The sequence below is a fragment of the Podarcis muralis genome, chromosome 3, assembly GCF_964188315.1.
Source record: "Podarcis muralis chromosome 3, rPodMur119.hap1.1, whole genome shotgun sequence".
Taxonomy (NCBI): Eukaryota; Metazoa; Chordata; class Lepidosauria; order Squamata; family Lacertidae; genus Podarcis; species Podarcis muralis.
Window position 1 is genome coordinate 1,844,797 of NC_135657.1, and position 21,612 is coordinate 1,866,408.

A 21,612-nucleotide genomic window follows, 5' to 3' on the forward strand; every position below is an offset into this window, starting at 1 on the left:
CACGCCAAAGAACTTTCTGGCAGTAAGAGCTTTGCGACAAAGGAACAGACTCCCTCGTAAGGTGACAGACTATCGTTCCTTGGAGGTTTTTAAGCAGAGGCTGGATAGACATCTGTTGGGGGTTCTTTCACTGTGATTCCTGCGGTTGGACTAGATGACCTCTGGGGATCCCTGCCAACGCTACAATTTGATTCCCTCCCCCTCTTCTTTTTTCCTTTCTCCTCCTATGATGGAACTCCTATTTGGGGACTTCCCTGGTTTTTTTCTGGACCAGTCTGGATAGTTGGCCTTGGTGAAGACGTGATGTTTTCATCCCCCAAAAAGTTTTTGATTTGAATTTCCATTGAAATGAGGCTGTATTTTAATGTTTTAATGTTGTATTTTAATCTTGTTTTTAAGTTGTATTTGAATCCATTTGTTTTTATATTGGGTGTTAGCTGCCCTGAGCCTGGTCTTGGCTGGGGAGGGTGGAGTATTAATAATAATAATAATAATAATAATAATAATAATAATAAAAAATTACAATTCTATTTCTCCTGCTCACTGGAAGGACAGATCCTGAAGCTGAGGCTCCAAGAATTTGGCCACCTCATGAGAAGAGAAGACTCCCTGGAAAAGACCCTGATGTTGGGAAAGATGGAGGGCGCAAGGATAAGGGGATGACAGAGGATGAGATGGTTGGATAGTGTTCTCGAAGCTACCAGCATGAGTCTGACCAAACTGCGGGAGGCAGTGGAAGACAGGAGTGCCTGGCGTGCTCTGGTCCAGGGGGTCACGAAGAGGCGGACACGACTAAACGACTAAAAAACAACAACATTCCTCCTACCAAATGAGTTGTTTCAGGAAAGGGCCAAGCTGATTCTCTGCCTGGAGGCATAGAAACTGATAGCCTTATTCAATTTGTCTAATCTCACTTTAAAGCCATAAAAATTAGTAGAAGCCACAGGAATTTGTGGTGTTGAATTCCAAAGCGCCGTGTGAATCATAGAGCTGCCGTGTTGGAAGAGACACCCCCAGGACAATCTTTTTGTCGGAGTGAATCTGCCAGCTTGGCTGGATGATCCTCACGGGGGTCTAGTTTTAGGAGCTGAGAAGAGGAAAATATTTCTCTGCCAACTCTCCCCATGCCTGTGCATAGTTTTCTAAACCTCTGTCACATACCCCTTTATTTGTCCAAAGTTATCATCATTATCCTTGCCAACAAAGGTCCGTATAGTTAAAGCCATGGTTTTCCCAGTAGTGATGTATGGAAGTGAGAGCTGGACCATCAAGAAGGCTGATCGTTGAAGAATGGATGCTTTTGAATTCTGGTGCTGGAGGAGACTCTTGAGAGTCCCATGGACTGCAAGAAGATCCAACCTCTCCATTCGGAAGGAAATCAGCCCTGAGTGCTCCCTGGAAGGACAGATCCTGAAGCTGAGGCTCCAAGACTTTGGCCACCTCATGAGAAGAGAAGACTCCCTGGAAAAGACCCTGATGTTGGGGAAGATGGAGGGCACAAGGAGAAGAGGACGACAGAGGACGAGATGGTTGGATAGTGTTTTCGAGGTTACCAGCATGAGTTTGACCAAACTGCGGGAGGCAGTGGAGGACAGAGGTGCCTGGCATGCTCTGGTCCAGGGGGTCACAAACAGTCGGACACAACTAAATGACTAAACATCATCATCATCATCATCATCAAATTAATAAGCTCCAAACCCAGTCTGGGATCCGCGCACAAATGCTCATCAAAGTCCAGCCCAATACTCAGCCCTTCCACTTCGCCAAGCATAATTGCAGATTGTCTCTCTTCTGAGTGATTGCAGGATGGAAGGGGTCCACAAAAATCCAGGAGGCCTTTGAAGGAGAGCAAACAAGGACCAGGCCCTCCATTTGGAAATGAGATGATTGCTAGCTTGAACTCCCAGGATTGGTGAGTCTGCAAGATGCAGGCCTTTAATTTATTTATTTATTCATTCATTGTAAACTCTGGGTTGGGGATCTGGTAATGACGGGGTTCTGTTAGCCAAAAATGAAGCCCTGCAGTGCGTGCAAGACGAAGAGAGCTCCGAATCTTTGTTTGGACAGGAGCAGCTTTTAAGCCAAAGAAACAGGGATTGTTCTGCATGTCAGCTGGGTTAGGGCAGGGGGCTGGAATCCACAGATCTGGAAGAATGACTCAGGGTCTGGTCTGGTTGCCCAGCTCCCATTCATTTGCAAAAAGGAGACATTGCTGGCAATGCAATGCAGCTGAATGCTGGAAGATTCAGGAAAGATAAAAGAAGCTTCATCTTCACGCCGCACATTGTTAAACTATGGAACTCCCTGCCACAGGAGGCAGTGATGGCGGCCAACTTATATGGCTTTGAAAGAGGATTAGACAGATTTGTGGAGGAGGATATAAATTGTGATAAGAATTTTAAGGTCTTAGATATATAATGTACCAACCAAGCACGTACATAGATCAGCACAGGAAGACTGACCTGAAACCATTTTTGATTCCCAAATGTTTTCTCTGCAAGGTCAAAGGAAATGGAAAAGCCTCCCCGTTGTCTTTTCATTCACAAATCCTGTCTTAAGGGTATGTCTGTGTATGAATAGGGTGAGCCTGTGACCTGGCTCAGGAACTAGGTATTTATCATTACAAAAGACTGGCCAGGCTCCCCAGGGTATCCAATCAAGTGAGCATTAACAGGTAACCTGTCAGACAGGAGATAAACAACGCACTCAGATTTCTGCTGTAGACCGCCTTTTCTGTGATGAAGGTAAGTGGGGGGTGGTCTTGGGTTACACCCCCCTTCTGTGATGTATGTATGATGTATCTGGGGGTGGTCTTGAGCCTCTAGGGCAGGGAATTTAAAATGTCTATATAAGGGCGGGCACACCTGGGTTCTGGGTCCTCCTCCTTCTCCTGCGTGAGAGGGGAGCACCCTGTTGCAACAGATCAATAAAGATCAGGCTTCCTAGCTGCTTTGCTTCTCAATATTCTCTGTTATTTTCTCCTACCAATAGGGAACCTACGTAAGGACTCTATATGGGCTCTTGGGTCCCCCATAAGGGAATAAGGGCAAGTTTTGTTTAGAACAGAGGCCATCCATGGTTATGCTTCTGAATCCCAGTTGCCAGAAAGGGGAGATGGGCTCTTGGGCTCTGATCCTCCTTCCCATCGAGGCATCAGGTTGGTCGCTGTGAGAAGACCATGCTGGGCAGTGGCCTCATCCAGCAGCGCTCTTCTTGGGTTGTTATGAGACCTTCCCAGTCAATTGAGTCCATTGTCTTCCTAATGACTAGGGATTCCCACTGACTGCCCCATCCATGGTATCTGATGATGCCCTAGTTCTGCACCGCATTCATATCTCAACACTAGGATGTAGGTCAGGGTGTCTTTGTGTATGTGAGACAGACAGACAGACACACACACACACACACACACACAGAGAGAGAGAGAGAGAGAGAGAGAGAGAGAGAGAGAGAATGCATGCCTACATAGGCCACAAAATGCAACAATAAATACATCTCTAACAGTGCACTTCTAACCATGTCCGCTCTACTCAGAAGTCCTATTGAAATCAATAAGTTTACTCCCATGTATGTGGGGTTAGGGGGGACATGGGTGGTTGTTGTTGTTGTTTAGTCGTTTAGTCGTGTCCGAATCTTCGTGACACCATGGACCAGAGCACACCAGGCACTCCTGTCTTCCACTGCCTCCCGCAGTTTGGTCAGGCTCATGTTTGTAGCTTCAAGAACACTGTCCCACCATCTCGTCCTCTGTCGTCCCCTTCTCCTTGCACCCTCCATCTTTCCCAACATCAGGATCTTTTCCAGGGAGTCTTCTCTTCTCCTGAGGTGGCCAAAGTATTGGAGCCTCAACTTCACGATCTGTCCTTCCAGTGAGCACTCAGGTCTGATTTCCTTAAGAATGGATGCGTTTGATCTTCTTGCAGTCCATGGGACTCTCAAGAATCTCCTCCAGCACCAGAATTCAAAAGCATCAATTCTTCGGCGATCAGCCTTCTTTATGGTCCAGCTCTCACTTCCATACATCACTACGGGGAAAACCATGGCTTTAACTATACGGACCTTATTTGACCACATCCAACTTACCAAGGTTCATGGTTCTTACATTCCAGGTTCCTATGCAATATTTTTCTTTACAGCATTGGACTTTCCTTTCGCTTCCATGCATATCCGCAACTGAGCGTCCTTTCGGCTTTGGCCCAGCCGCTTCATCAGCTCTGGATCTACTTGTACTTGTCCTCCGCTCTTCCCCAGTAGCATGTTGGACACCTTCCGACCTGAGGGGCTCATCTTCCAGCGTCATAACTTTTATATGCCTGTTGTCTTTGTCCATGGAGTTTTCTTGGCAGGGATACTGGAGTGGCTTGCCAGTTCCTGCTCCAGGTGGATCACGTTTGGTCAAAACTCTCCACTATGACCTGTCCATCTTGGGTGGCCCTGCACGGCATAGCTCATAGCTTCTCTGAGTTATTCAAGCCCCTTCGCCACGGCAAGGCAGTGATCCATGAAGGCAGTGATCCATGGGTGGTGCTGTGGGTTAAACCACAGAGCCTAGGACTTGCCAATCAGAAGGTCGGCGGTCCGACTCCCCGTGATGGGGTGAGCTCCCGTTGCTCGGTCGCTGCTCCTGCCAACCTAGCAGTTCGAAAGCACGTCAAAGTGCAAGTAGATAAATAGGTACCGCTCCGGCAGGAAGGTAAACGGCGTTTCCATGTGCTGCTCTGGTTCGCCAGAAGCGGCTCAAGTCATGCGGGCCACATGACCCGGAAGCTGTATGCCGGCTCCCTTGGCCAGTAAAACCCCGAGTCGGCCACGACTGGACCTAATGGTCAGGGTCCCTTTACCTTTACCTTTATGTGGGGTTAGCACTGCTATTTTCCCACAAGTCAGGTTGTGATTGTAGAGTTCTAAGGGACCCCTAAGGGGCATCTAGTCCAACCCTCTGCAATGCAGGAATCTCAGCTGAAGCATCCATGACAGATGGCCATCCAACCTCTGCTTAAAAACCTATGATTAATGCATTCTTCAGCTGTGATTCCTGTACTGCAGGGGTTGGACTGGATGACCTTTGGAGGTCCCTTCCAACTCTTCAATGCTGTGACTGCACGGCGGCAGAACCGGCCCGCAGCAATCCCAGAGGGTGGCGCTTGCAGGATGAGAGCGAGGGGAAAAGGAAACCTCAGGGCGTGTTCAGGACTGAGAAGCTGCCTGGGCCAAGAGCAGATTCAAACGGCGCTTCTGCAATTTCCTGCACCAGGAACCCAGCGACATTTGCGGGCTCAAGTTTCAAGCCCGCAATTATGACTATCAGCGCTAAATGATGCGTCTTGCGCGCGGACGAGAAACAGTCCCGTCCCCTCCATCTGTTTTTCTGGTAATTTGCACTCTGAAATCTGAGCTGTACTTTTGATCTGTGAAGTCAGACAAAAGGGGGGGGGGAATAGCCGGAGGGGGGTGGGTGGGTGTCCTGAGGACTGGAAGGCAAGCAATGAGCCGCTGTTGTAGCCAGAGCTGTGAGCCCTCTGCGTAACCCCACCGGCCCCGCCTCTCCCGCCCACTCCCCCACCCCACCCCCGCCTCTTGAGTTTCCTCAGACCCCCGGTAGCAATTCCTGACTGCCTTCCTCGCCCAGTCTCCCTCGGCATTGCCTCTCTCACACAAACATCTCGGGGTCTCCGGCATTTGCAAAGGGGACGCTCATTTTGAATTCAGCGCCTGGGAGATTTAGGCTGTGGGCACATCGCCAGCTTAAAACGCAGCTGGGGTTTTCTTTTGCCCAGTTTGGGTCGAAGCTGGGCTTTTTTTGGGGGGGGGGGGATACATCAAAACACAGCCTTTCGTAAGAAATGACAGGATAGTTATGAATTATAGAAATGTGGAGCTGGAAGGGACCCCAGCGGTCATCTAGCCTAACCCCCCTGCAATGCAGGAATCTCAGCTAAAGCATCCCCAACCATTCCTCGAAAGGCTTGGTTTTCAAAACCTTGATAATCTCGGTCGCCCTCATCTGCACACCTTCCAGCTTGTCAATATCCTCTTTAAATTGTGGTGCCCAGAACTGGACACAGGACTCCAGGCAGAATAGAGTGGGACTATTCCTTCCTTTGACCTGGACACTACAAACTGTTGATTGTGGCTGACATCATGTCTGAAGAGTCAACCACAAGATTTCAGGCTCAGAAGTGCACCCAGGACTCCTCTCACAGCGGGTGCCATGCGTTCAATCTGGGCCAGCCCAAGTCAACTGGGTGCGCAAGTCAGAAAATCCAAACAGATCTACTCCCTACGCCTTTGCCCAGATTCGTTAATGTCCAGCGGGACATTCTCCAGTGTGAACCTCAGGGCAGGTGACAGATCATAGCTGTCAACGTTTCCTTTTTTTAAAGGGAAATCCCCTTATTCCGAATAGGATTCCTCGCAAGAAAAGGGAAAAGTTGACAGCAATGTAACTGTGGCTCTGGAGAGCTGCATCAATTCTAAACAAACTAAAGGGAGACCTTTCTTTCATTTCCAAGAAGGGTCGCCACCGTTTTCTCTTGTAGCGGAAGCGACAAAGAGCTCTGTGAACACAGCAGCCTCGCTGCCTCCGACTCACCTTTCATGATCCTCTCCCTGAGAACTGCGACCCCCACGGCCCAGCCCGAGCCGCTTCTACCGAAACAAGCAAGCGAGCGAGGGAGGTTTGACTCCGGTAGGCCTTGCAGGTGAAGAGGCGCAGCTTGCCAGACGTCTCTGGTCCTCGAGGATGGAGCTCAGAGGGTCGCGCCGCATCCCAGCAGCGCATCCCAGAGACACCGGACGCGGCTCGGGGAACAGAGCATCGCGGCTCCGGAGCATGGAGCGGACATCCTTTTCCCGCACCCCGCTCCACAACAGAAGCAGCAGCCTGGAGAAGGGGGTCCTCGCTTCCATCCAGCGCTGCTAAAAGTGGGCCATTTTTTTCACCTGGCCATCGGTGCGCCGAGGGAGGTGGCGGCGAGACTCACCCCTTCAGGGCCCCCATGAAGGTGGCTGGGTTCTCCTTCCTCCTCCTGGCTAAACGTCCACCCCCTGCCTGGCTCCCCTCGCCCCAGAGAGTGGCCTTCAGTCAGTGCGCAAGGAGCCGCATCTCAGCTGCCTCGAGGGCGCACGGCTCTCTCTCCTCTCCTGCGTGCTCCCCCTGGTCCATTGCCCAGACAAACTTCCTCGCGCTTTCAAAACAGGGCGAGTGGCTCCTCTATATGCCAGCCGCCTCTCCGGCTGGCTGGAGCTTTCCCTCCCATGGCCGCTGCCCCCAAATCCAGCGGGGGGTGGGGGTGGGAGGGGAGGAAAGGGAGGCGAGGCGGCCTTGGAGCTTTGCCGAAATATGCGCTGGGTCCCCTCCCTCCAGCCCTAATTGCTAACAAATGTCCTCTTCACCGGGGAAGGGGGGAGAGGAGGGGGAGAGAAAGAGGCAAGCAGGAGGCAGGCAGTGTTTGGGGGGGGGAGGAGATGGGGGGATCAGGGGTCTCCCCACCCTCCAAGCATGCCCTTTCTGGAGGGGCCTAAGAATAGCCTACTGGGTCAGGCCAATGGCCTACCTAGTTCAGTGTCCTGTCCTCATAGGAGCCAACCAGATGCATGTGAAAAACCTGCAGGCAGGATTTGAACTCAAGAGCAATACAGTACTCTCGCCTCCTGCGGCTTCCAGCAACAGGGATTCAGAAGCATCTCGACTTGTTCTTGTTGTTTAGTTGTTCAGTCGTGTCCGCCTCTTCGTGACCCCCTGGACCAGAGCACGCCAGGCACTCCTGTCTTCCACTGCCTCCCGCAGTTTGGTCAAACTCATGCTGGTAGCTTCGAGGACACTGTCCCACCATCTCGTCCTCTGTCGTCCCCTTCTCCTTGTGCCCTCCATCTTTCCCAACATCAGGGTCTTTTCCAGGGAGTCTTCTCTTCTCATCAGGTGGCCAGAGTCTTGGAGCCTCAGCTTCAGGATCTGTCCTTCCAGTGAGCACTCAGGGCTGGAGAGGTTTGATCTTCTTGCAGTCCATGGGACTCTCATGGGACTCCTCTAGCACCATAATTCAAAAGCATCAATTCTTTGGCGATCAGCCTTCTTGATGGTCCAGCTCTCACTTCCATACATCACTACAGTGGTACCTCAGGTTAAGAACTTAATTCGTTCTGGAGGTCTGTTTTTAACCTGAAACTGTTCTTAACCTGAAGCATCACTTTGCTAATGGGGCTTCCTCCTGCTGCTGCTGCTGCGCTGCTGCTGCTGCACAATTTCTGTTCTCATCCTGAAGCAAAGTTCTTAACCTGAGGTACTATTTCTTTGTTAGCGGAAATTCAATGCACACAGCCCCCAAGAATCCTGGGAACTACAGTTGGTTAAGAAATCTGGTACCCCTGTGTAGGGTAAACTATAGATCCCAAGGTTCTTTGGGGAAATCATGTGCTTTTAAAAGTGTGTTGCGTATGCTTTGGAGGATAAGCAGCTGTTTAGCAAGCAGTGCCTTCCCTTGGTGTTCATCTGCTCACCTGATATTGGGCAGATTCAGGCCTCCAGGCCTCTTATCAACGGCCCCTGGCAGTGGCTCCCTAAGGCGAGGAATCGTTCCCCAGGCCTACGTGGTGATGCCAGGAATTGAACCCAGAACCTTCTGCATGGAAGCCAAGGGCTCTATCCCTGAGCTATGAGCCTTCCTCAGCCTCAGTTTCCCACCTGTTAAGTGGCAGCAAAAGTGACTTGCTCTGCAGAATGGAGGCTGCAGACTCCTTTGAAATAAGGATCATTGTATCCCATAGAACAGTGATTTCTTCGACAGGTCAAGGTCTTAGAAAAATGATACTGTCTTGGTACATAGTGTGTCGGTTGAGTTGATTGAAAGTTTGGGAGCCCTTCAAACAAAGTCACATTTTGGGGGAAGGGACGCCACTCAGCCTTTTTAAAAACTCACTGTCATCATGACATACTTAGAATCATAGAATCATAGAGTTGGAAGAGACCACAAGGGCCATCGAGTCCAACCCCCTGCCAAGCAGGAAACACCATCAGAGCACTCCTGACATATGGTTGTCAAGCCTCTGCTTAAAGACCTCCAAAGACGGAGACTCCACCACACTCCTTGGCAGCAAATTCCACTGTCGAACAGCTCTTACTGTCAGGAAGTTCTTCCTAATGTTTAGGTGGAATCTTCTTTCTTGTAGTTTGGATCCATTGCTCCGTGTCCGCTTCTCTGGAGCAGCAGAAAACAACCTTTCTCCCTCCTCTATATGACATCCTTTTATATATTTGAACATGGCCCCTTAACCTCCTCTTCTCCAGGCTAAACATGCCCAGCTCCCTTAGCCGTTCCTCATAAGGCATTGTTTCCAGGCCTTTGACCATTTTGGTTGCCCTCCTCTGGACACGTTCCAGTACTTGTGTAGACACACAACAGCATACATATGTAAACATACAAATGCCCTTATGCAGATGCATTACAGACCCTATACGTAAATAGAATTGTACATTTATCACAGTTTTACATTTATCTCTTTCCGAGTCTCTTGAAATGGGGATTTCTGGAGCTGGTGGCCAAACGCCCATTTCTTTTATTTAAAGAAGGAATTAAAATCCTGTAGAGGTGCCAGCTCTAACGTTCTGGAACAGATTGAGAACATGTTCATATTTTTAAAAACTGCAGCCATCATCACTTCAAGCCTTAGGGACCTTCGGTGGGGCTGAGTTTGTAGAACTCCTTCCTGGATTTGTGCCTTACAAGTTGTTTTCACAAACTTCGGTTTCTAAGGAACACACACACACACAAAAGCCGAAGATAGCCTTGCTGGTCCATAAGGAAAATCTCAAAATCAATAACTGGCCTTTATTAGGCCAAGCAAAACATCCCAAAATAGTGTCCAAGCATTCAAGTTCTCCATTACTCTTCACTGGGATGGTAAATGAAGGGAAGGGGGTGGGTGGGGGCAGGAAAAAGATGGAAAATGGGGGGAGACATTCGAATGAGGCTCTGGGTGGGACCCTGCAGGTTTCAGGCAGCACCTACAACAAGGGTCTGCAAGGCTTACCGAACATGGACCGGATCATTCCCTCAGAGATCCTCCGTGGGACTGGCGCAGAGTGACACCGGAAATAGAGTTTGTGCATGTCCACGGTGCCAGAAATTGCTTCTACGCCTGCCCTGCGCCACTTTAGCGCAGCGCACAGGGACTCGCCAAGTGGGTGGCTAGGTCCGCTTCTGGCCCATGGGCCTTAGGTTGCTGAGCTCTGACCTAGGACTTCTGGGAAGAAAGAACATACAATACAGACTGTCTTGCCAGAGTGGTGCATGCTCTAGTTATCTCTCGCTTGGACTACTGCAATGCGCTCTATGTGGGGCTACCTTTGAAGGTGACCCGACTGGTGACTGGGAGTGGCCGCCAAGACCATATAACACCGGTCTTGAAAGACCTACACTGGCTCCCAGTACGTTTCCGAGCACAATTCAAAGTGTTGGTGCTGACCTTGAAAGCCCTAAATGGCCTCAGTCCAGTATACCTGAAGGAGCGTCTCCACCCCCATTGTTCTGCCCAGACACTGAGGTCCAGCGCCAAGGGCCTTCTGGCAGTTCCCTCAGTGCAAGAAGTGAGGTTACAGGGAACCAGGTAGAGGGCCTTTTCGGTAGTGGCGCCTTCCCTGTGGAACGCCCTCCCACCAAATGTCAAAGAGAAAAACAACTACCAGACTTTTAGAAGACATCTGATATTTCTCTCATACTGTATTACAGTGTGGTACGCTGGTTTGACAGCCATGGACAGAAAGTCCCTACAGAGGGTGGTGAAGACAGCACATGATATTATGGGCTGTCCCCGAGTCCACTAGATGTCATCGCAGGAGACCATTGCCTCAGAAGAGTGAGGAACATTCTCAGGGATGACTCACACTCTGGCCAGCACCTTTTTAATCTCCTGTCCTGCACCAACAGGTTAAAGAACAGTTTTTACCCATGGGCTGTGAAGCTGCTGAATGGAAGACAGCAACATTGCAACTGAAATTTGGGGTTGGTGGCCGTAGGACAGCACACAGAGTGTAACAAAGACTGAGAGATTGGGGGGGGGCGGAGAGGGGGGCTTGTTTCATCTCACTGTAAACAAGTGGTACGAGGGACGCGGGTGGCTCTGTGGGTCGAACCACAGAGCCTAGGACTTGCCGATCAGAAGGTCAGTGGTTTGAATCCCAGTGACGGGGTGAGCTCCCGTTGCTCGGTCCCTGCTCCTGCCAACCTAGCAGTTCCAAAGCACGTCAAAGTACAAGTAGATCAATAGGTACCGCTCCGGCGGGAAGGTAAACGGCGTTTCCGTGCGCTGCTCTGGTTCGCCAGAAGCGGCTTAGTCATGCTGGCCACATGACCCGGAAGCTGTCTGCAGACAAACCCCGGGACCCTCGGCCAGTAAAACAAGATGAGCGCCACAACCCCAGAGTCGGCCACAACTGGGCCTAATAGTCAGGGGTCCCTTTACCTTTACCTTGGCTAACCCAGTGGCTGCAGTGCTCTCCTGGTGATCTTTCTTGTAACAGGCTAACAAGAGACCCTCGTTCCCACAGAGGGCTTGAGCGCTTGGGGATGCTGCCCTCTGCTGACAGAATGGAGGCCCATCAGGGAATGAAGACTCTCTTTCAAGCCCCCCCAATGCTTGCTCATTCAGCTAGCAGCAGCACTGGGATTATTCCCCCATATGGGGTAGATCCTCATGTACATACTTGTAACTAAGTCTGCCTTCAGGAATCCAACTGTGAACTGATGTGAGTAAACTTCTTTTATTGACTTTGAATAAGATTGTGGTGTCTTTATTCTTTTAAGAGGGATTCATGGGAACTTACCAGGAATGTAGGACTCAATCTGAGACAGACTGAATTGTGTAATAGTGAGAGACTCACACGAGCCTGCAACCAGCTATCTGCTGTGCATGTAAAAAGGGGAATTGTGCTGGTCCTGTGGGTTACCTGAGAGGCGAGGTCCAAGTCCGGTCCGTGGTCAAAGGTGCAACGTGGAGGCAGTCTGTAGTAGTCTGTAGAACCCCAAAGCCAGACAGATCTTGTGATTTGGCAAGAGATCAGTTGCCACAGCTGAGCAAGCATTTCTTTTATTTTTAGCCCCCTGCCCCAGTTTCACTTCCACCACTGGATGTGCGGATGTCAGCATCCTCACAGCTGCCCGGCTGCTGCAGCCACAACCACTGCTGTCCCTTTGAACCGACCCAGACTCTCGCCCACAACCCGATTCTTTGGGTTATCACAGGTTATTGTGGAGATGGCATTATTATTATCATTACGATTAGTGTTACTAATGGTATATAAAGCCCTTAACAACTTGGGAGCAGTTTACCCGGGTTCGAAACCCCGCTCAGCCATGAAGCTCACTGGGTGATTTGGTGACAGTCCCTGTCTCTTAGCCTAACCCACCTCACAGGGTTGTTGTGAGGGTGAAATGGGGAGAACCATGTCGTCTCTGAGCTCCATGGAAGAAAAACATGGTATATAAATGTAATCACAGAATCGTAGAGTTGGAACGGAGCCCCTAGGGTCATCTAATAAACAAAAGTAAAACAAGCAAGATGCGGATTGTAAGAACCCTGTCCCACCTGTTGCAAAGCTCCTATCGAAATTGATTTTGACAAAGTCCCCCACGATATTCTTGTGGAGAAGAAGGCAAAATTTGGGCTGGATGAGGCAACCGTTAGGTGGATTTGCAGCTGGTTGGCAGACCAAACCCAAAGAGCGCAACTCAGATGTTCCACCTGGCCTTTGGTTTGGACTCAGTCTGACCCTTATGTTTCCCTCCCTTTATGTGATCTATGGGCTACTTTTAAAATGAGGCTGCATTTTAAATTGCATTTTAATCTGTATTTTAAATGGTTTTTTCCCTTTTCCTCCCTATTATGTTTTTACTGTAACTTGTACTGGTGTTAGCCGCCCTGAGCCCAGGGAGGGCAGGGTATAAATAAAATTTATTGTTATTATTATTATTAAGATGATCAAGGGTCTAGAAGTCACGCCTGATGAGGAACGGTTGAAGGAGCTGGGCACGTTTAGCCTGGAAAAGAGGAGACTGAGAGGAGATATGGTAGCGATCTTCAAATATCAAAAGGTCTGTCAAATGGACGAGGGAACAAGCTTGCTTTCTCCTGTTCTGGAGGGTAGGACTCGAACCCATGGCTTCAAGTGACAAGACTAAACATCGGGAAACACTGTCTGACAGTCAGAACTGTTGGACAGTGGTCCGGTCTCCCTTGGGAGGTGGTGAACTCTCCTTCCTTGGAAGTTTTTAAGCAGAGGCTGGATGGCCACCTGCCATGGATGCTTTAGTTGAGATTCCTGCATCTCACAGGGTTGGTCTGGATGACCTTCAGGGTCCCTTTCAATGGCACAATTCCATGATTCTATCACCTCATCTGTCTCCTGAGAAATCTCTATGTGGGACAAGAAGCTACAGTTAGAACTGGATATGGAACAACTGATTGGTTCAGAATTGGGAAAGGAGTACGGCAAGGCTGTATTTTGTCTCCCTGCTTATTTAATTTATATGCAGAATACATCATGCGAAAGGCTGGGCTGGATGAATCCCAAGCCGGAATTGAGATCGCCGGAAGAAATATCAACAACCTCAGATATGCAGATGACACAACCTTGATGGCAGAAAGTGAGGAGGAATTAAAGAACCTTTTAATGAGGGTGAAAGAGGAGAGTGCAAAATATGGTCTGAAGCTCAACATCAAAAAAACGAAGATCATGGCCACTGGTCCCATCACCTCCTGGCAAATAGAAGGGGAAGAAATGGAGGCAGTGAAAGATTTTACTTTCTTGGGCTCCATGATCACTGCAGATGGTGACAGCAGCCATGAAATTATAAGACGCCTGCTTCTTGGGAGAAGGGCAATGACAGGCCTAGACAGCATCTTAAAAAGCAGAGACATCACCTTGCCAACAAAGGTCCGTATAGTTAAGGCTATGGTTTTCCCAGTAGTGATGTACGGAAGTGAGAGCTGGACCATAAAGAAGGCTGATTGCCAAAGAATTGATGCTTTTGAATTATGGTGCTGGAGGAGACTCTTGAGAGTCCCATGGACTGCAAGAAGATCCAACCTCTCCATTCTTAAGGAAATCAGCCCTGAGTGCTCACTGGAAGGACAGATCCTGAAGCTGAGGCTCCAACACTTTGGCCACCTCAGGAGAAGAGAAGACTCCCTGGAAAAGACCCTGATGTTGGGAAAGATGGAGGGCAGAAGGAGAAGGGGACGGCAGAGGATGAGATGGTGGGACAGTGTTCTCGAAGCTACCAGCATGAGTCTGACCAAACTGCGGGAGGCAGTGGAAGACAGGAGTGCTTGGCGTGCTCTGGTCCAGGGGGCCACGAAGAGGTGGACACGACTCAGCGACAACAACAAATGCAGTGGTACCTCGGGTTACATATGCTTAAGGTTACATACGCTTCGGGTTACAGACTCCGCTAACCCAGAAATAGTACCTCGGGTTAAGAACTTTGCTTCAGGATGAGAACAGAAATCACGTGGTGGCGGCAGCGGGAGGCCCCATTAGCTAAAGTGGTGCTTCAGGTTAAGAACAGTTTCAGGTTAAGTACGGACCTCCGGAACGAATTAAGTACTTAACCCGAGGTACCACTGTAATTCATGTGAATGAAGAAGGCTTTGGAGAAAAGGGCTTTGCGGTGATGGGGGGCGGTGAGAAGGCCTGGGGGGGGTCGCTCTGGCTCCCCTTTTACGAATGGACCCCCCATGCTTGAACAAACAGCGGGAGTCTGGGGGAACCAGAACCGGTTTGGGGGGCGCCCCGTCGGCGATGGAGCGGGAGCTACCCCTGGCGGCAGGTCCGGGAGCTGCGCCCTGGCTTGCTGCTTTCCCAGGCTCCATCCCGGGCGGGCAGGGGGGTGGGGGTGGAGGTTGCTGTCTGTCTTGCGATGAGCTCAGAGCAGCTGAGGGTGGGGGAGAGAAAGGGGGGAGGCGCCCGCCTATAAAAGCGCAGAGCGGCCACTGCGCCACGGATCGACCGAGCAAGGAGGACAAGCCGAGAGCGACTCGAGAGGTGATGCAGCTGCAGCGGCTTTGCAGGAAAAGTGGAGGCAGCGCGCAAAGTCGGCTGGATTTTGCGCCCCCGCATCCAAACAGCGGCTGCGGATATCTGCGCAGGCCGGGCAGGGTTTGCAAAGGGCTGGGAAGCGCGCGCGCAAAAGGGGAGGCGATGATGCTTAATATTTGCAAAGGCAGGATCCCCTTTTCCTTTCCGGAGCAGCGCATCCACACGTGCGCGGAGCCGGAGAGGAGAGCTCTGCAGGGCGAACCTGCTTCGGAGTAGCTCAAGTGGGGCGGGGAGGGGTGGTCGATTCAAGAAACGACCACCGCACATCTGCTGTGTAGGTGGATGCGGAGGAAGCCCTAGTCTGACCTGCGCCGGCACACGCGTCACGTGTGAACGCTTTCCCTCAAGGACGCGGTTAGAAAACGGCCTTTTTGGGGATGGTGGGAAAGGAGCGGGTCTTTGCGGGAGAACTCGGGCTGGGACGTCTTGCGTTGCTGGAGGGGGTGTGTGTCTGTGCGCGCGCACGCTCGTGGGTTGGTCTGTGCGCGCGCGCTCGGCGTGGGGTGTGGGGGAGAGGATGGGCTGGGTCCGCCCCCGAGACATTGATGGGAAAGAGGGCAGGCTGTGTCGCCTAGTGGTTGGGAACATGGCTCCAGGGGTTACCCTGGGGGGAAGTGCCGTATAGTGGTGAGAACCCAGGCCTTGTGCTCCCCCCCTTCAATTAAGAGTCTTTCACTTCCTGATACTGAACGGGAGTTGGGAGCTTCCTTATCCCGAGTCAAACCGTTGTCCCACCTCTCCCTGCACTGACTGGCAGCATCTCTCTGGGAATTCAGACAAGGCAGCCTTCAGCTGCCCTCCCTGGAGATGTGGGAGGCTGCAGGGGGGGGGGGGGGCGTCGGTGCAGATCCTGTGCCCTGAGCCCCGCCCTCGTTGCCATGCAGAATCCGCCCGCGGCCTTGAGGATGGGCAAGGCTTTGTCACCGCAGCCGAGTTGGGTCAGATTAAGCGGACCAGGTACACTGTGTTCCTTTGGGAGGCTGGGCACGGTGTCCCTGATGCAGTTTCTGGCTCCGTGGCTGCCTTGGGAAACAATGCTTTGCTGACCCCGGAATGCCACTAAGGCGGAGAGCTGTTGACGCATCAGCGGCGGGCTTTCTGCTGGCAAGGTTTCCAGTCCTCATGACCGTTCAAAACATGCCTCTGAATTCCTATCTGGGGCTTTGGCAGAGGGAGGAAGTGCGCAGGTCTTGGCCAGTCTAGATGCCGACATGGGGGAAACCGAGGAAGGGGAGGGTCGGGTAGAGTTTGAGGGTGCGAGCCCTGCACCACCCCAAATCGCAAGAGGAAGTAGAGAGGGCACCCCAATCTTTTCCAGCGCCCTCTTTCCTCGCCCAAGTTGCAGCCTTCATCCGGCTCAGAAAGGATATTGTAGAGCTGGGAGTTCAGAAAAGGGCACGCAAAATGATTGAAGGGATGGAACGACTCCATGAAGAAAGGTTGCAGCCTTTGGGGCTTTTTAGTTCAGAGAAAAGGCGAGCAGAAACAGAACTCTGGAGGAGGGAGGGAACCCCAAAGGTCATCCAGCTCAACCCCCCGCAATGCGGGAATCGCAACTAAAGCATCCTTGACAGATGGCCACCCAACTTCTGCTTAAAAGCCTCCAACCTCATGGATGCTACAGTTGAGAATCCTGCCTTGCAGGGGTTGGTCTGGATGACCTTTGAGGTCCCCTCCAACTCGCGATGGAGAGTGCGCCGCCTTCCGAGGGAGTCTGTATCACCACAGCTTTCAGCTATGAGGAAGAGGATAAAAAATTATGTCTGGCATGGAGGAAGTGGATAGAGGATGGCGTTGCTTTCTCTCTCATAACTCTAGAATTTGTGGACGCAGGTGGCACTGTGGGTTAAACCACAGAGCCTAGGACTTGCCGATCAGAAGGTCGGTGGTTCGAATCCCCGCGACGGGCTGAGCTCCCGTTGCTTGGTCCCTGCTCCTGCCCACCTAGCAGTTCGAAAGCACGTCAAAGTGCAAGTAGATGAATAGGTACCTCTCTGGCGGGAAGGTAAACGGCGTTTCCGTGCGCTGCTCTGGTTCGCCAGAAGCGGCTTAGTCCTGCTGGCCACATGACCCGGAAGCTGTACGCCAGCTCCCTTGGCCAATAAAGCGAGATGAGCGCCGCAACCCCAGAGTCGGCCATGACTGGACCTAATGGTCAGGGGTCCCTTTACCTTTAATGAAGCTGAAGGTTGGAAGATTCAGGGCAGATTCACTCAGCGCAGAAACTATGGAACTCCCTGCCACAGGAGGCTTTGATGGCTTGAAAAGAGGGTGTTCCTGCAGGCTCTCCTTCGGTACTTTTTTTAATGAAATCATTTTTATTTGATTTTACAAACATACAGTGGTACCTCAGGTTAAGTACTTAATTCGTTCCGGAGGTCTGTTTTTAACCTGAAACTGTTCTTAACCTGAAGCACCACTTTAGCTAATGAGGCCTCCTGCTGCTGCTGTGCCACCGGAGCACGATTTCTGTTCTTATCCTGAAGCAAAGTTCTTAACCTGAAGCACTATTTCTGGGTTAGCGGAGTGTGTAACCTGAAGCGTATGTAACCTGAGGTACCACTGTAAAATTATAGCAATCCCAAGTGTTTTGCAAGTGAGATTAAAACCCTGCTCTTTTCAACTGCTTGCAACGATCTCTTAAATAGATTATAAATTTCCCCCTCTTTTCAAAAGTTTTGGTCCTCTTGGTTCTTTCGCTTTCCAGTCAGCTTTGCCATCTCTGCACAGTCCATCAGCTCAGCTTGGCATTCCTCCCTGGTAGGGACTCTTTCTTCTTCCCATCCCTGGGCTAGTAGCATCCGTGCGGCTGTTGTCGCATACATAAAAAGTCTTTTCTGGTCTCCTTTGGAGCATCTGTACCTATAATTCCTAATAGAAAAGCTTCTGGGTCTGTTTGTTTTTTAAAACAAAAGTTATTTTAAACATTTTTTTTATTTCATTATATATCATCTCCCAGAAAGGCCTCTTCTTAGGTTCTAGTGAGCTCTAAACCAGGCCTTTTCAAGCCAAATTGCAACCCACCAGCCGTGCCATTTCATTTTTCTGCTATTGTAGTTCTTTGTGGCAGCGTTTGATACTTCCATTCCTTCTCTCCCTCTCTCCCCCACATGTGCCTGGAAAATTGTTGCAGATTTTTAGGTGTTTGGGGCAACATGTCCCGTACGTGCAAGACCCGGGGCAGGTTCCGTTTGATCTCTCACGACGGGCTTTGTTCCTGCTCTGAAATGCGATTGCACCGGATAGCTGTGCTCTGGTGCTCAAAGAGCAGCAGGGAAGAGTGTCAAACCGAGGGCTCTAGAGGGATGACAATAGTGATCATATCTCTCTTGCACACCCCCGTGAATTGGTGCCCCATTCATTTTGACACTGGGTCTTGCCTTGAAAGGCTTTCGTCTGTTCTCCCAAGTTTGCAGGCAACGTATTCTTCTGCGTTAATGAGAGCTAGAAACTTGCTTGGGTTTTTTTAACCCAGATCTCAAAAGATTCCTGGAAGAGTATTCGTAAAGGCTGGCCAAATTTGCTCCTCTCTCCCCTGCAAAGGAGCCGGTCATGTCTCCAAACAGGGAACGCTTTCTGTATTCAGAGTGCCGCAGCGGATGGCTTATTGCTATCAAAGAATACAAAGATTGTGCCTGTTATTGGGGTGGAAGGACTTGCCCGCATCACAGAGCTGGCATCATGTAAGAGGCATTTGACAGTGGAACAGACTCCCTCGGAAGGTGGTGGAGGTTTTTAAGCGAAGGTTGGATGGTTCTTTGTCAGCGATCCTTTAGCTGAGATTCCAGCCTTGCAGGGGGTTGGACTAGATGTTAGAAACTAAAGTATATAAGCTATGAGAGCCAGTGTGGTGTAGTGGTTAAGAGCGGTAGTCTCGTAATCTGGGGAACCGGGTTCGCTTCTCCGCTCCTCCACTGCAGCTGCTGGGTGACCTTGGGCCAGTCACACTTCTCTGAAGTCTCTCAGCCCCACTCACCTCACAGAGTGTTTGTTGTGGGGGAGGAAGGGAAAGGAGATTGTGAGCCGCTTTGAGACTCCTGAAGGGGAGTGAAAGGCGGGATATCAAATCCAAACTCTTCTTCTTAGGTGCCAAAAGGCTCCTTAAACCAAGGTTATAGTCACCAAAGCGGAATGTCTGGCTATCGACCACTTGCAACCAAGTGAAGATGCCCGGGTGCCAGGATTGGTGCCCGACGTCTCCACCATCTGGGGATCATTGAATCCAGGCTGTTTTCACATACTAATGCAACGTCCTGTGGCATTCTAGCAGTTTTATTTGATCCGCACAATCGGAATGAATTTCAGGAACCAAAATGCCTTTTCTGCGCAGCCCGAGCAGGCGCAGTGCAAAAGGCTGTGGCTAAATTTCATCGCTCATCTTCACTTGCCCCAACCCTCACAGTTGTGAAGAGTATCCCTATGTTATGAATGGTCCATGTCACCATTAAGAAAATGTAATTAGGATTGTCAATGGGAAAAGTGACTTTTCTTCTTTAAGTACTCGAAGTTCTTAACCTAGCTCAAGGTTGTCATCTGAGCTAGCCAGATATTTAACTAAGAATCAATCACAGTCAGTCCATCATTTGGAAAATAAGACTTTATTTGAGGTCCAGTGCCAAGGGCCGCCTGGCGGTTCCCTCACTGAGAGAAGCCAAGTTACAGGGAACCAGGCAGAGGGCCTTCTCGGTGGTGGCTCCCTCCCTGTGGAACGCCCTCCCACCAGATGTCAAAGAGAACAACAACTACCAGACTTTTAGAAGACATCTGAAGGCAGCCCTATTTAGGGAAGCTTTTAATGTTTGATGCATTACTGTATTTTAATATTTTGTTGGAAGCCGCCCAGAGTGGCTGGGGAAGCCCAGCCAGATGGGCGGGGTATAAATAATGAATTATTATTATTATTATTATTATTATTATTATTATTATTATTATTATTATTTGCCAGGGCCCACTAGAAATCCACACAGGAGCATGGGAAGAACAGTGCAGAGAGCATTTCTGCCACCACTGAGCAACTGTGGCCTGGCAGGGCTTCCAGGCTGGGCTTCGCTGCTGGCTTTTCTCGTTTGAGATGCAATCTGGTTGGAGAGAGGGCCAGCGATGCGCAGCCAGTTTGTGGAACGTGATCCCGGCAGATTTGTGTGGCTGGCTTCCGCGCGTGAAATGCCGGCCGCTGTGAAATGCAGCCGACACCGTTCCGTGTTTTTCATCCAGGCCCTGGAATTGGAGAGGTGGTGTGGGCAGCTGTGTGTGTTTGAAGGGCATGGAAGATCATTATGGTCTGTTTGCACAATCAAGGGCTCAGGGCTTGAATCAAGAGGTTCTCTCTCTCTCTTTCTCTGTTTTTATTTTTTGTTTCAAGTGCAGGAACAATTCCCTCCTCCTCCTCTTCCCTGTCTGGCGCCTTATCTCTGGGAGGAATTTACTTTGTCCCAGAGCTGTTTCCCTGCTTCTTTTGTTTTGCAGCCTGGGCAGAAGGGCAGCCGTCCAACTTTGCTGGCATTCACAGCCCCCTTTCTCTGCCCTTCTCTCGCTCGTTTTGATGCCTCGTTGGTCCCAGAGAATAAAGACAGAGACAAAGCAGGTGCTGAGATCTCACTTGCTGGACCAGTTTCCTTCCACTGCCATTTTGACTAAAAGGCGCCAACCAATTCCGAAAGATGCTTTAAAAGAGGGCGAGACACATTCAAAGAGGTACGCCCTGTAGAGGACCTTAAGGTCCACAAATGACAATATTTTGGAGGTCCACAGTCGCAAGGTGGTTAGATTGGTCTCAACTAGGGCCAGGGCCTTTTCAGTACTGGCCCCGACTTGGTGGAACGCTCTGTCACAAGAGACAGAGCTGTTCCGCCTGGCCTTTGGCTTGGACTCAGTCTGACCCTTATGTTGCCCTCCCCTTATGGTTTTGATTTATGGGTTTAAAACCATGCACGGTTTTAACTTTGGAACTCACTGCCACAAGATGTTACCAGTGTGAATGGCTTTAAAAGGAGTTTCGACAAATCCATGGGGACAAGGCCATCAATGGCTACTTTGTCCTGATGCATCTGTCCTAGCTGTGAATCAAACACACTGCTATAGTGCTTAGGTCCCGGCTGGGGTCTTCCTGTGGGTATCTGGCTGGCAACCATGAGAACAGAATGCAGGACTCCATGGGCCTTTGGCCTGATCCTGTGCCTGGCTCTCCTTATGTTCCTACGTACCTACGGGACCACCTCTCCTGGTATGTCCTGCAGAGGACCTTAAGGTCCACAAATGACAACACTTTGGAGGTCCCAAGTCGCACGGTGGTTAGACTGGTCTCAACTAGGGCCAGGGCCTTTTCAGCCCTGGCCCCGACTTGGTGCAAATGTGCTCTCTCTGAGGATCCGGTCCTCCCTACGAGGCTGGGACCCTTTTAAAGGGAGCATCAAAATATTTATTTCACTGTAAACCACAGGAGGGGAGAGTTGCTCTTGTGTTCGAATCCTGATGGAGGGTTTCAATTTGGGGCATCTGGTTTGCCCCAGTGAAAACAG

At 50.5% G+C, this 21,612-nt stretch overlaps 2 protein-coding genes across 2 annotated transcripts in view; one reads left to right on the forward strand and one right to left on the reverse strand.

Moving 5' to 3' along the window:
- The window catches only part of SCARA3 (scavenger receptor class A member 3), a 44,327-nt gene extending 37,020 nt beyond the window's left edge, over positions 1-7,307 (reverse strand). The window contains exon 1 of the mRNA XM_028725286.2: positions 6,593-7,307. Within this exon, the coding sequence (XP_028581119.2) occupies positions 6,593-6,599 (7 nt within the window). The 5' untranslated portion in view covers positions 6,600-7,307. The remainder of the gene's footprint in view (positions 1-6,592) is intronic.
- Positions 7,308-14,911: 7,604 nt separating this feature from the next.
- CLU (clusterin) overlaps positions 14,912-21,612 on the forward strand; it is a 31,942-nt gene continuing 25,241 nt past the window's right edge. Inside the window, exon 1 of the mRNA XM_028725284.2 lies at positions 14,912-15,040. The gene's annotated coding sequence lies outside the window, so the exon portion shown is untranslated. The remainder of the gene's footprint in view (positions 15,041-21,612) is intronic.